At 46.8% G+C, this 15,221-nt stretch overlaps 1 protein-coding gene across 1 annotated transcript in view; it reads left to right on the forward strand.

The window, feature by feature from the left end:
- ATRX (ATRX chromatin remodeler) overlaps positions 1-15,221 on the forward strand; it is a 154,008-nt gene that overhangs the window by 136,452 nt on the left and 2,335 nt on the right. Inside the window, exons 28-34 of the mRNA XM_056859843.1 lie at positions 6,463-6,571; positions 7,793-7,970; positions 9,081-9,275; positions 9,850-9,999; positions 12,336-12,461; positions 13,001-13,096; positions 14,727-14,855. Coding sequence (XP_056715821.1) covers positions 6,463-6,571; positions 7,793-7,970; positions 9,081-9,275; positions 9,850-9,999; positions 12,336-12,461; positions 13,001-13,096; positions 14,727-14,855 — 983 coding nt within the window. The remainder of the gene's footprint in view (positions 1-6,462; positions 6,572-7,792; positions 7,971-9,080; positions 9,276-9,849; positions 10,000-12,335; positions 12,462-13,000; positions 13,097-14,726; positions 14,856-15,221) is intronic.

Genomic DNA, 15,221 nt, shown 5'->3' on the forward strand with positions numbered 1-15,221 from the left:
CACATCTTCACCGTTCTCCTAGCCAGGCTGGAGCCCAGGGGGGTTCGCCTGCCACTTGGATGGGAGCTGTGCAGCTCTCCAGGTGATCTACTACCCTGGAGCCCTTCTCAGAGGACCCTACTCTGTTACAGGACTTAATCGCTGAACTTTTCCGGACGAACCGAGAGGTTTGCCGCTTGAGGGGACTGGTACACGCGCAGTGGCAATCTCTTACAGGACGTCTCTGGATGTTAACATCGGAGGATACTGATGCTCGTTTAGATCTTCAGGACTTGGATCAATTACTGGACGATGCCCGATTGGCGACTGAGGATTTACAAATATTAACTGGACTTTTGGATAATCTTATTTCTCGACAAACTCTTTCTACCATGGCGGGAGCCCCGCCGGAGGGTTTTTCCCTGATCCCGGATGCGGCCAGCTGCCAGGCTGAGGCCAAGCGAGTCGCTATTAGCACCGCTCTTCTCCTTGTGGAATGTACAAAGGACACCCCGGTAGCCACCTTGGCTCAAGTTTTGACCCCGACGTTTGGAGCCGAGGCATCCGCACTGGCGGTTCGAGTACAACCTCTGCTGGGCGGGGAACCTGACCCCATACTCTTGCTCCTCGAGACAGAACTTTTGCCGCGCATTACGGCAGAGGCTGCCCTAAGACTTGAGAACGCCAAAGTTCTTGCGGATCAGCAAGCCGCCGAAGCGGCTAGGGTCGCAAGAGAGAGAGAGGCGGCGGAAGCAGCCAGGGCGGCTGCAGCAAGGAATCAGGCGAACGTGGACACGCGCCCCAAGGACTATGTACTGGGACTATCAGGTCTAACTTTTTCCCCGGCGTTTGTCCCGTCGCGTGCGACCCAACGCGCACGCCGTTTGGCTGACCGACGTCGAGACTCAGATGAGTCTGAAGACGAGGATTTATATGGGGATAGCTCTCAATGGGCCACGAGCTTCCGAACCAGTAAGCCTCATCTTACTGGTGGCCCAAGTGAGGAGGTTCATCTTTTACGAGCCCAGAATCGGGAGCTCTCCGACCGTGTTGATCAACTCCAAGAAGTAATGGAACTTATGCTTCACGAGAACAGGCAATTACAACAAACCCTGATAGCTCAGAGACAGCCCGTTCCGATACCGGGTCAGGGGGTACCCGTACAACCACCCGCTAATGTGCCTGCTCCACCCTTACCTCCTGGAGCTCCTGTTGCTCCTCCGCCCGGACCACCCGTGCAACCACCTGCTAATGTGCCTGTTCCACCCTTGCCTCCTGGAGCTCCTGTTGCTCCTCCGCCCGGACCACCCGTGCAACCGGGTCAGCCCGCGCCCGGCCCTTGGAAGCAACTCAAATTGAGGACTACGTATGACGGATCTCTTGAGACTTTGCCTTGTTTCTTGCATCAAGTGGACAGTTATATGCGAGAACAAGGTCAACTTTTCCCCACGGAAGATAGCCGGGTGCGGTACGTAGCTTCCCTCCTGACAGGCAAAGCGGCTGACTGGATGGTCCTCCAGTTTGACACCCGCTCTCGTGCGATTCGCTCCCTCAACAACTTCATGACTGCCCTGAGAAGGAGGTTTGAGGACCCCTTCCTGGGAGAAAGAGCCAAAACGGAACTCTTACAATTAAAACAAGGCTCTGCTACAGTTCGGGAATTTGCCGATGAATTTCAGCGACTGGCAAGTAAAATTGTAGGTTGGCCCGAGACCACCCTAATCCATCATTTCAGGGAAGCCTTGCATCCTGACATTCTGAACTGGTCTTACATGCGGGGCGATCCCGATACCCTCGAAGGCTGGATCCTATTAGCCGAGGAAGTGGAAAGCCGCCGCCGCTTTATTTCTCTCGTCCGTCAAAAGCACAAGGAGAAGGGCACCCCAAAGCCTCAACCCAAGGCACCACTGCTCGTCCCACGAAATCCCCCACGTCCGCTCCAGGAACGTGAAGCCCGATTTCAGAGGGGTGCCTGTCTTACATGCGGAGAAATGGGCCACTTTGCAGCCGTTTGCCCACGCCGCCAGGAATTATTTCGTCCCAGCACGACAACCCGCGCCCGAGGTCGTCCACCACGCAGAGGCACCGCGGCCACCCGCAGCGCAGCTCCGGGAAGGCCCACACCCTCTGCACTCCATGCCGGGGACCCAGCCTCCCTGCCTGCTTCCAACGACCCCGCCGGGTCTCGGATTACAAGTGCCCCATTGGGGGACAGCTTTCCCTCTTCGGATGAGGAAAACCCTTGGATTTCTCCAGCCTTAAACCTGGAATCTCCCCTCGACTTGTCAAAAAACGGCTCCGGTCTGTGGTGAATGGAGCATCTCCACAGACCTCTCAGGATCTTCCTATCAAACCGAATGCTCCTACCAAAATCAAAGAAGTGGACTCCACCGTCTACGTAGATGCAGTTTTACAACAACTTAACGGAGGTCCACAAATCCCCGTCAAAGCACTAATTGACTCCGGTTGCTGTCGCACTCTCATAAGCGAAGCCACGTTTGCTGCACTCAGAGCCGACTCAGAGGCTTTACCCGCCCCCGTCCAATTTGCTCAAATGGACGGGAGCCAATTCCAGGGGGGTCCAGTTGATCATCGCACCATAGGGGTGGCAATGGGAATTGGTTCCCACTGGGAACAAATAGACTTCACTATAGCCTCTATCCGATTTGAAGTGGTCTTGGGAATTAACTGGATTAAAGGACATAGTCCCAGTATTGATTGGGAAACAAACACTATCTCTTTCGCTAGTCCCACCTGCGACCAGCATCGGCAAAACTTTGCTCTACCATTTCCGCCCGTTCCAGCATTAACCTCTACTGCCCCAGTACCACCGGCTCTACCCGCTGTGTACCGGGACTTTGAAGATGTCTTCGACCTTAGGGAATGTGATGCCTTACCCCCCCACCGGGCCTCAGACTGTGCGATTGAAGTAGTAAAGGACTGCACATTAACCAAAAGTAAGATTTACCCTATGAGCGCTTCCGAGCGCACTGTCCTCCGGGACTTTTTGGACAAAAACCTCGCCAGAGGGTTCATTCGCCCTTCGAATGCCCCAAACTCGGCCCCCGCGTTTTTCGTCCGGAAAAAAGAGGGCGACCTTCGCCTGTGCATTGACTTCAGAAAGCTCAATGCGGTTACCCAGACCAACGCCTATCCTATCCCATTAATATCGGATATTTTGGGACAATTACAGGAAGGCCGTGTGTTCTCTAAATTAGACTTGGTGGAAGCCTACTACCGAGTCCGTATCCGCGAAGGAGATGAGCACCTCACTGCCTTCTCTAGCTGTTTCGGAATGTATGAATTCCTTGTAATGCCGTTCGGATTAAAAGGGGCCCCGGGGGTCTTCATGCAACTCATCAATGAAATCCTACATGACCTTCTATATCGTGGGGTGGTGGTCTACTTAGATGACATTCTCATTTATTCGAAAACTATGGACGAGCATGTGACTCTGGTCAGGGAAGTTCTACAACGCCTGCGTAACCATCAACTGTTCGCTAAACTAGCTAAGTGTGAATTTCACCAAAGCAAACTCACGTTTTTGGGATACATCATCTCCCACCAAGGTCTTCGCATGGACCCCGCCAAAGTCCAAGCCGTCCTCGATTGGACTCCCCCCACCAACCGCAAGCAAGTACAGCGATTTCTGGGATTTGCAAACTTCTATCGGGGATTCATCCCTAACTTCGCCCAAGTGGCTCTACCCATTACGGACCTGCTGAAAACTAAGGGAAAAGTAAGCTCGGCTGCCTTGCCCTCCGCAAAAATCCTATGGACTGAGCAATGCCAAGCCGCCTTTCTGGCCCTCAAACGCCTTTTCACTTCGGAGCCGGTGCTACGGCACCCAGACCCAAATCAAATGTTTATTGTGCAAGTCGATGCTTCCGATGTAGCCATGGGAGGGGCTCTCCTCCAACAAGGACCGGACGGTCTTCTTCACCCTTGCGCTTACTTTTCAAAAAAATTTGCGCACGCTCAATTAAACTGGCCCATCTGGGAGAAAGAGGCCTCTGCAGTTCATCATGCACTGACTTTATGGCGGCAATTCTTGGAAGGGTCTAAAGTACCCTTTGAAGTTTGGACCGATCACAAAAATCTAGCTGCCCTCACGGGGTCCCATAAGCTATCGGCGAAACAACAACGGTGGGCGGAGTTCTTTGCTCAGTTCCGTTTCACCCTGAAGCACGTCCCTGGGAAGCAGAACGTTCTCGCGGATGCCCTCTCCCGTTTACCACAATATCCGGTAAAACTCGAAAGACCTACCAACTCTCTGTTCACCCCTATGCAACGTGGGGCCCTACCTATGCTGGCTGTGCAAACCCGATCCCAGCATCAACACACCTTCCCTAACTCGCAAGCTCCGCCAGCCCATCCGGCTGCCCAGCCGCCACCGCAACAGACCGGAGTTCCCGCCCCTCCTACCCCTCCGACCGCTCAGCCGCCTGCAGTCTGCGCGCCGCCGCACGTAAGCACTAACCCTATAACTACTTCTCAGATTTCCAGGACCGACGGGGGGGCTCCCTCCAAAATCCCCATCTCCGAATCCTTTTTAACTGTCCTTCGGGACCAGTGCCTTTTAGAACGTTCCGCTCATACCCTACCTCCTGGTGTTTTGGAACAAGGGGGGTCCTGGTACAAAGACTCAAAATTGTATGTACCCAAAGCTCTCCGGAAGGACGTTTTACATTTAGCTCATGGAGCCAAAACAGCTGGGCACTTTGGGTTTCTGAAGACCCTTCACTTATTGCGCAGACAGTTCTGGTGGGGGGGAATGCGTTCCGACATTGACTCCTTCATCCGCAGCTGTCCCGTTTGTGCCGCTGCGAAACGATCGCAGGGCAAACCCCCGGGACTGCTACAACCTCTTGAAACGCCCAACAGACCTTGGGAAGTGATTGCTATGGACTTCATGACTGATCTCCCTCTCAGTGGGGGTAAAACTGTGTTGTGGGTTGTTACTGATTTGTTTTCTAAGCAAATACATTTGATTCCATGTGCAGGGATCCCTTCTGCGCAGAAACTGGCCCGCCTCTTCGTGACGCATATATTTCGTTTACATTCGTTTCCGCGTAAAATAATTTGTGACCGCGGAAGTGGTTTCGTTTCTAAGTTTTGGAAAGCTTTCCTCAAGTTGGTGGGGGTGGAACAGGGATTGTCTAGCGCATACCATCCTCAAACTGATGGTCAAACTGAACGTGTCAATGCTGTACTTGAATGTTATTTGCGTTGTTATGTTAACTACCACCAGGATAACTGGGTGGAACTGTTACCTTTAGCAGAATATGCCTACAATAATGCCATGCATCAATCCACAGGTTTTAGCCCGTTTTTTGCTGTGTATGGACAAGATTTCAGTCCCATCGTTCCTACAGATGATGTAGAGGGGGAGGGGAACCCCGACATTGCCTCCTGGGCACACGCCCTCCGTACCACTTGGCCCTGGCTCGTTAGCAACCTCGACCGGGCCAAACGTAAATACAAAGCGCAAGCTGACAAACATCGCTCCCCCGGGGGTGATCTGCAAGTGGGTGCTTTGGTTTACCTTTCCACCAAAAACCTCCGTTCCACCCAACTGTGCCATAAACTCAGCGCCAAATTCATTGGCCCTTTCCCCATTACTCGGGTCATAAACCCTGTCACAGTGGAACTGGCTCTCCCCAAATCCTTGAGGCGTGTGCATCCTGTTTTCCACATAAGCCTCCTCAAACCCCATGTTGCTTCTCCACGGTGGCATCCGGACCCACCGCCTGCGCAACCCATCATGGTGGGGGGGGAAGAACACTTCGAAGTCTCCAAGATCCTTGACTCCCGTATTCACCATGGCACTCTCCAATATCTAATTCGTTGGAAACATTTCCCCCCTGCCTATGACGAATGGGTGCGCGCACGGGATGTCTCCGCCCCCGACCTCGTCGACGCCTTTCACATTACTTACCCGGACAGGCCAGCCCCCTTGCGAACTGGGAGGGGGCCTTGAGGGGAGCAGAATGTCAGGCTGCTATCTCGGTTTCGTTATTGCCTCTGTCTCTGTGCTGTATTGTCTGCCCCCCAAGGTCGCATGCCTAAGCCTGGGAACTCAGCTCCTGGGAAACTGTATTCCTGCGTGTAATCTCCCGCCTTTCCTGCCTTATAATATCTCCCAGCTAGTGAGCCTTTCATAGCTGTCATTTTATTCGTTTGCACTGTATGCCTATTTGATCAGTAAAAGCCATCTGTTTGGACTCTATATGACTTTGTGGTGATTTCTGGTTCTGATTGCCTTTATTATACTTCTGACTTGAGTAAAAATAAAAGTTTTCTGGTTTTGTTAAAAGTTATTGATTTAAAAAACTATAAAATGAGTTAAAAAGATGAGTCTGGGCAGACGTCTGATAGTATGTGTATATTGAGCCTATGATCTCTGCTATCTCCATAAATACCTGATTTTGTTCCTTCCGTTTCCTGTATTTTTGATATATTCTCAATCTTTTGAACACACAGGTGAAGGAAAGTGGTTCAGAAATATTGATTATTATCGTTTAGATGGTTCGACCACTGCTCAGTCAAGAAAAAAATGGGCTGAAGAATTTAACGATGAAACTAATGTCAGGTACAGATTTTATTTGTGTATGTAAGCTTTTCAAAAGACGATGATAGCCTGCTTGCCTCCCTGATATGTTTCCAGTCACCCCCATTGATGGGCTTTTGTACATTTATACAAGAAAAGAGGCTTTTGATAAGCAACTTGTTTGATAAGCTACTTGATGTAGGATGTTATAGAAGTATTTTTTTGTTCATTCTATAGTATTTTATTTATTTAAAACATTTATATCCCACTTTCCCCTGGTTCAACATCTTGTTGTGTTGTCAGCCACCTTGAGTCCCAGGAAATAAGGTACGATGTAAAATTTTTACATAAATAAGAGCTCACTTTCATATTGCGATGCATTTGGGAAATTCTGTTGTTAAATCTCCATGTTCAGTTGAAAAAATACAGGTATATGTGTTGATAAAAAGTAAATACTGCAATCTGAAGTGTTTACATTGGTCTCTGAAATGTCTGAAAAAAGCTTAAATGGCAGTATCTAGCAGTAAAATGCACGGGAAAGCGCAATACACTAGTTTTGAATGAGTTAATATGATCAAGGTGTTTTGCCCTTACATGAATTATTTTTTCCCATCTTTTCTCTTTTGATTGAACTACAGTAAAAGCTTTTTCATCTGGCAGTCATGGGGAATTCGGATTGCTGGTTAATCAAATGTGCCAGATACTCAGGCACATCAAAAATTTTACTGTATTGGTTTAATGATTGTGAGTTTCCTACTCTTATAGCTGTTTGTATGCTTAGTGAAACAGATTCCCCAGTCTGGTGATTCCTTTAAAAGTGTGTTCAACTAATCTTATCAAAACTTTTTATTTTCTTGCTTGCAGTGTCTGGGTACAGGCCTTGCAGTGGGAGTTAACTATGAACTTGCTCTTACCCCTCCCTCCTCTTCCCCTTTGGGCTTCCTCACCCCCTCCTGTTCTTGCTTAGCAAAACCTGTGGTTTGCCATGATTTCTGAACAAGAAAGAACATAGTCACACCAGCCATGTTTTGTTCTCAAACCTGAGGCTGAATCTTGTTGTGGGGTGGTGCAGAGGAAATGAGCAATGTTTTTAAAAAGTACTCTGAAAGACACTGAGATAAGGATTCTCTTTGAACGCCTTTTTTGCCGTTCTCAAGCTAACGTATGTGTAACGGTCTCCAAAGTTTGGGTTTACTAAACCGTTCAGACACACTGGAAAGGTGTAAATAGAATGCAGCAAATTAAAATTTTGCTTTTTTGCAGAGGCCGTTTGTTTATTATCTCAACTAAAGCAGGGTCCCTTGGAATAAATCTGGTAGCTGCTAATCGAGTAATTATTTTTGATGCCTCTTGGAATCCATCATATGATATCCAGAGTATCTTCAGAGTTTATCGTTTTGGGCAAAACAAACCAGTGTTCGTGTACCGGTTCTTAGCTCAGGTAGGTCATAACTGAATGTTTTCCTGCCATCTGATTCTAATGTCTGTTTGGGGCCATGCACTCTTCAGCTCTTTGCAGATAAAAGAAAAGCCATCCTAGATAAGATGTGTAGCATATATGTGTTATGAGCCATGTATAGTGGTTTGACATTTTTTAATCATTTGTTTTTACTCTGGGTCCTAAAGCCTGCCCAGCTGCTCATCGAACTGTTTTCCACATCAGCAATTCACGAAGGGGAAAGGTTCCATGTGGTGTCCTCTGCCAACATGAGTCTCTTCTCCTGTACTAGTCCAGAGCAACAGGGCAGTAAAAACCAAAGCAGGCAGTAGGACCCAGGGTAATAATTCAAAAGTGGCAACCCAGTAACTTCATCCCTGATCTCAGGGACAGTGTTTGTAATTAAAGTAACAGTGGATTGCAGTGCACGAGTCTTCCCAGAGGACAAAGAATCAGATGAACAGCCTTCAGTTCTCTGGATTAACATTTTTGTAAGGAGTGTGAATGGATGGGGCTGGTTGGGAGAGTCTTACCCCTTCGCTCTTTGCTTCCATGTTTCTTTGGCCACCCGATGACTTCAGTCTTGCTCCCTGCCTCAGAACAGCAAATTTTGTTATGCAGTTTTTTCCAGGTAGATAAAGAAGTGACGAATATCCCTTGATCCTAGCAACTCTGCATGAATCCCTATCTGTGGCACATGTTGCTATGCTGCTGGCCCCCTATGCTGCTGGCCCCCGAGAAATTGCCTAGCAGTTGGCCGTAGCTTAGTAATAAACAATCTGTAGCTTAGTAATAAACAATCTGTACTCTGCTGGCTGGTTCCATGCAGGTGATACATGTCTTTCCCCTTTGCTGTCAAGTAGCAGGTACTGATTTGTTTATCCTTTCCTTAGGAAATCTCCTTTATGTAAAGTCAAGGCTTTGTTTCCTAACAGTCGTTGCTAAACTCTTTGATTCCAAATGCTCACCATTGTTTTTCTAGTGCACAAACGATTTTACTGAACATCTCAAACCCCTTAAAGCTTGGATCATATTAAGCAATTTTGCTGTCAATATAGCAAAATTATATGAAATGGATTTCAGACAGACAATGTGTGTGTGTTTGTTTTAAAGGGAACAATGGAAGACAAGATCTATGACCGTCAAGTAACTAAGCAGTCACTGTCTTTCCGAGTTGTGGATCAGCAGCAGGTTGAACGTCACTTTACCATGAATGAACTCACAGAGCTCTATACTTTTGAGCCAGATTTGTTGGATGATCCTAATTCAGAGAAGAAGAAGAAAAGGGATACTCCCATGTTGCCCAAAGTAAGCCTGTATGCACACTTTGTACCAGCAGTAGTAAAATTCTTGTTTGTCAGTCCCTGAAAGGAAGAAAGGAAGATGAAAACTTTTCAGTGTGGAATCACAGATTGCTGTTTCTGCCCTGACCCAGATGGCCCAGGCTAGCCCTATCTCATTAGATCTTGGAAGCTAAGCAGAGTCAGCCCTGGTTAGTACTTGGCTTGGAGACCACCAAGGAGGTCCAGAGTCACTACACGGAGGCAGGCAATGGCAAAAACCAGTTCTGAATGTCTTTTGCCTTGAAAACCATAAGTTGGTTGCAACTTGTTGGCCCTTCCCACCAGCACCATCGCTGCCTCTGCCTCTAGGGAGGAAACGAGTCTCCACATCTTGTTCTCGGTAGAGTGTTTCTTCAAGAACTTGCCTACTGCTGTCCAGAAAGATCACCTACTATCTGGACCCCCTCATGAACAAATATTCAGAGTCAACCAAAAATCTGATTGGGAAGCCCCAATATGTTTGAAACAGCAGATTTGGTATTTTCTGTTAAGAACCTATATTCTTACTTACTGAATTTTTCTGTTGTTTCAATTATCAGGACACAATTTTGGCTGAATTGCTTCAAATCCACAAAGAACATATAGTGGGCTATCATGAGCATGATTCCCTTCTGGACCACAAAGAAGAAGAAGAATTGACTGAAGAAGAGCGGAAGGCAGCTTGGGCTGAATATGAAGCAGAAAAGAAGGTGGGGCATCTTCCACCATCTCATGCTTAGGCAGTGCCTCTTTAGAGAGGTTCAGGACGGTTGTGTGTGTGTGTTAAGTGCCGTCAAGTCGCTTCCGACTCATGGCGACCCTATGAATGAAAGTCCTCCAAAATGTCCTATCTTTGACAGGATGGTTACTCACTATAATTCTGCATATGAAATATGGGAAGTAAAATATTTCACAAGCATAAGCTTTGAGTGGGGATACATTTTTTCAGATGGATGCTGTCTTAGGATCCAAGAATGTCTCTACTGAATGTATTATTCTGGGATGCTTCTGCAAAATTTAAAAATATTTTACTCTCCATCTCTCTCTTCCCCCCCCCCCCAGTATTGCTGCTCATTTATGTGTGACTTACTTGTTGAAGAGAAAGACCACTTCAGCTTGAACAGTAGCAGTTCTGACAAATAGGATATCCTCAAGGACTTGCAGGGGGCACTTCATTTTCCCCTCATCCACTGTTTCCTCTTTCCCTGTCTTGAAAGCCCCTATGGTCTCTCTGCTTCTGTCTCTCCTTCCTACCCACCCACCAGCCTACCTACCTTTATCTGCACCTCTGTCTCCAGCTTTTCCTCCCTTTCTCCTGGCAGCCTCTACCTGGGAAAACTACAGCCAAGTTGCATGGTGCTGGCCACCAGGCCCAGTTGCACAGTTGGGAATTGCAAGGACATGCAAAGGGCACCTCATTTCCCTCTGTATTCTCTTCCCCATACTTTTTCCCCTTTCCCCCCCTGGCAGCCCCCATATCCTCACCTTTCCCTTCTTCTTTCTCTCCTTCACATCCATCAATCAACTTATGTTTTATCTGCCCCCATCTTCAGCTATTTTTATGAATCATTTACTTCATTTATACCTCACCTTTCTCCATAAAGAAACCCAAAGCAGCTTACAATATTCTCCTGTTCTCCATTTTATATTCACAACAACCCTGTGAAGTAAGTTAGACTGAGAATGTGTTACTGGCCCAAGGTTAGCTTCTGCAGCAAAGTGGTAATTCAAGCCCATCTTCCAGTTCCTAGTTTGAAACTCTAACCACTATTAGCGTTGCTACTGGGTGAGTCATGCAAGGCATGTGATAGTGTGTTGCTTGGTGTTTGCTGCTGCGAATAGCTGTAGAAATAGCCCTGTCCCCTTTCCCTCCACTTCTTTTACTGACAGAAACCAAGGCTTGAAGGCTGGCAGTACTGTTGTGATAGCCTAGCAATTCCACTGAAAGGAATCTGTTTCTTAAAGCTACAGGTGCTTATTTTATCATATTGGGAGGAGGTTAACCCTTTAGTGCTTTTTATTTTTAAAATTTCAGGTTTTTCTGCACACCTGGGACGTTTTTCAGGTTTTAGAAAGATTTGTCCATTTATGGCTCTGGTTTCCAAATTTAGGTATCCTTAGATTTGGCTGAGTTGAGAAATAGATATATTGGTGATTAAAATTTGATGCTGGCAGAGGCAAAAGCACTCATCTTTAGGGCTTTGCACTCACACTGGGCCACAATTTAAACTGGGCTGCTACCACTTGTGAATGCTTTTGCTCAGTTACGACCAGGGTAAAGAAAGAAGATATTAGCAAAGCCAAGTATTATTCGAAGGTGTTCTGTTTTGACGAAAATGTTGTTCCCTGTTCTGAATGTTTGGGTGGTGATCAGATATGTTTTATTTAAACAAACCTGCACGTTCTTTGACATATAAAAATGTGCCCCTTCAGTCTGTAGACCCCCCCTCCCTTTATAGGTGTGGTTTTAGTTTAATGAAACAAGCATGTGCTAAACATGCCTAGCTGAATCAAACCTAAGATGTTCTGTGGTAGAATTTGAGCTTGGTTGGAGAAACGTTTGGAGGTTGGTTGAATGAGCAGAATGTGACTTCAGCAAGTCTCCAGTGTGGATTAGCAGCTCAGGGTTCCCAAGTCTAGTATGTGGAGAACATTAGAGCAGCTGTAGGAGGGGAAAAGGCTTTTCTCCACCATCTAGTCCTGGGTGCTCAGTCCCAAAAAAGCATGTGTGTGTGAGGCACAGAAGGGGACATGCGGGTAGAGAAGCAGCTTTGGCTTGAGTTGCACGGGGCTCCCTAACTTGCCAATCATTTCTGTGTTGCTCATCACTTATTTGGAACTTGGTAGCTTGAGTGCTGCCCTCTGGCTGGGCTGCCGTTTTCTGCCAAGGTCTGCCCCAGCTTGGCTTTTCCAGAGTTTGCACTGCTGCCCCTGGACTCTCCTTTGTTGGATTAATCTGGGACTTCTTATCTGATATTATTTCTTAGTGTTGACCAAGTTCTGTCCTGGTGCTCTAAAATCTGAAAATACCATCTTTGTTTTCCAGGGCCTAACCATGCGTTTCAACATGCCAGCTGGAGCAAATATGTTCCATACCAACTTCAACTCTCAGACACCATATATTCCTTTCAATCTGGCCGCCTTGTCTGCAATGAGCAATCAGCAGCTGGAAGTAAGCGGTTAAATCCCAGACATATTTCCTGCATGTTGTGGATACCCTAGTCACCCATACTATTTCTCTTACTAGCAGTAAGAGTAGTCCTTTAATTGAACATCAGAGAACTGTATAGAAATGTATAATTGTTTTTAAAAGAATATTTCATGTTCTGTCAAAAATGCTTGTAAGATGCTGATCTGTGGCATAAACTACAAATACATTGCATACTGCAGAAGTTGCTCACAATACCATTGCTGCTTAATCACTTGGGAAAAAATTAAGGGGAATACATTGATAAAATCTGTCAAGCTCCTTGTCAAACAAATGCCACAGGGACAGTGTTATTTTCCAAATAAAATGCTTCTAATTTCAGACATGTTCCCCAGTATTTTGCAATGAGACCAGGTGTGAATTTTCCCCCCTCTGTGTGCCCCAACAACTTGTGTCCAATTGCATACAAATTCTGCATCATGCTGATTGCAGAGGGAACTTTTCTGTACTCACGGGCACCTAAGTTGGTTGCTGCTGTTAATCACTTTTAAACTTGCTTTCAGGATCTCATTAATCAAGGCAGAGAGAAAGTTGTGGAAGCCACAAACAATGTCACTGGAGCAAGAATCCAGCCTCTTGAAGACATAATTTCTACAATAGTAAGTTGGCAGAAGAGGGACAAAAGAGGGACAGGAAGCATTTTTTGCTCTGGGGTTGCATCAGAGATAGGCTTGTGAGGCCAAGAGCAACTTTTTGTCTAGTTTTTATTATACAAGACTGAAATAAATAAATGGATTGACTGCTGAGCTGGAAAGGAGTGTGCAGATCTTTGGGGGGGGGATGTTTTGTTTTTCCAGTTTCTAGACCAAAGTCTTTTAAAATAAATGTGGGGGGGTCGCAATTTTTTTTAAAATTTTTAAAATAAATTTCTTTATGATTTATTATTAATAAATATTTGAGTTGTATACCTATTTTATATACCTATATACCCACGGTCACGTAAAAATGTATTGGGTGAAAAGGGGTTGCGAGTGGAAAATGTTTAAGAAGCCCTGTTCTAGACCAGGTGTCCCCAATCCTTTTGAGCCAGTGGCCACCTTTGAAATTCTGACAAACTGACGGGCGCAACAACAAAATGGCTGCCAATCCAGTTGCCCGTCTTGTTTGGCAAAAGCCTCACCTGGCCCCACCCACTTCTAAAGTGGCAGGCACCATGGCTCCCATGGGCCCCAAGTTTGGGACCCCTCTTCCAGACCTACAGGAGTTCACACAAAATAATAAATGACAACATAGATTTTTGTTAAAAGCCAGGCAGTTGATTTTATTTTAACTATCTTCACAACTCAGTCACTTGCTATCCATTTGATTAAAATTCCATGACTAGACAGATTTGGGAGGAAATTCAGTTCTCCTTTGAGTACTTAAGCAAGTACCCTGTCAATGATTAAGCAAGATGTGAATTTAGAATCCATGACTGTGAGACAGCAGAACTGTAGTTGTATGATTCCCCCCCGCCCATTATCAGCAGCTTTTATCTTTTTATTTTTGTAAATACACATTTTTTATGTTTGATGAGACTCCTTTATGTTTTTCTAGAACATCACTTTAAGTTCAGGACAGGTGCTTTTCTCTCAGCAGTTTCAGGAACCCTCATCCTTTTCCCAGTTTGCAGTTGGGTAAATGTTTTTTGACTTCATCTCACCCTTTTTTATTCCATCATAAAAGGACAGGATTCAGAGAAATGTACAGCTAACTATAATCCCCAGAGGAAAGCGGTAACCTAATCAGTAAGTCCTTGCTTCTCTGGCCAGTTCCATTATAGTTGATCTGGTTTGCACAGGCTGATCTTCCTGCTGTTATCCTGGAATAGGCTGAGGCTTGCTCTCACCTGCTTCCCATCTTGTCTGTGTGCAGGTCACACACACACACAGCCCTTTGGCAGAACATCTGCACCCCAGGAAGCAATACCCGTCCCCTGGCTAATCACTGTACACTGTCAGGGCCTCGGAGTGATTCCAGACACATGGCAGTTATCCCAGTGGACTTGAGCCATTGGGACCAGCGAACAGGGATAGGCTGTGGGAGGACCAGCCTTTATTCACAGAGGTAGAATCTGTGAAAACAGTGCCTGAGCAGAGCAAGGCCAAAGGGAATCTTTTGGGGTGCAGCAACAGGTAGATTACAACTCAGCGGCTGCTTTCTCACGGCAAACTCTCTTGAAGAGGATTGGAGCCCCTGAAGTGGGGGGAAGACGACACACACCAACCTTTATGGTGTTTTCCTTTGCAGTGGAAGGAAAACCTCACCCTCACGGAGTCCCAGGTGCAGGCCTTAGCCCTCAGCCGACAGGCAAGCCAGGAGTTTGATGTGAAGCGCCGGGAAGCCATCTACAATGACGTCCTGACCAAGCAACAGATGGTATGAACCCAAGTGCCTCTTAGTTGGGCTCAGCAAGAGTCTGTTGGTAGAGGGCCCTAGAGGTGTGTTTGAGGAGAACACTGTCGTGTTGCCGAGTGTCCTTTCCAAGCGCTGGAAATCCTTCCTGTATATTATTTCCAAAATTCTTACTAGTCAGAATATTCACTTACTGTTCATGGGGAGGAGAGGCCATTGCTTGGGCCACCTGCTTTGTCAAAAGGCTGGCCTCAGATCTGATGAGGCCTTTGCAGCTTGTGCTTGGAAGCTCTTGGCTGCCCCAGAGCATTATGGGAACTGTGCGTGTCTCACCAGCCCCACAGACAATGCCGTTGTACGTGACAGCCCAGTGATCAAGTTGGAGGGCCC

The sequence above is a fragment of the Euleptes europaea genome, chromosome 13, assembly GCF_029931775.1.
Source record: "Euleptes europaea isolate rEulEur1 chromosome 13, rEulEur1.hap1, whole genome shotgun sequence".
Classification (NCBI taxonomy): domain Eukaryota; kingdom Metazoa; phylum Chordata; class Lepidosauria; order Squamata; family Sphaerodactylidae; genus Euleptes; species Euleptes europaea.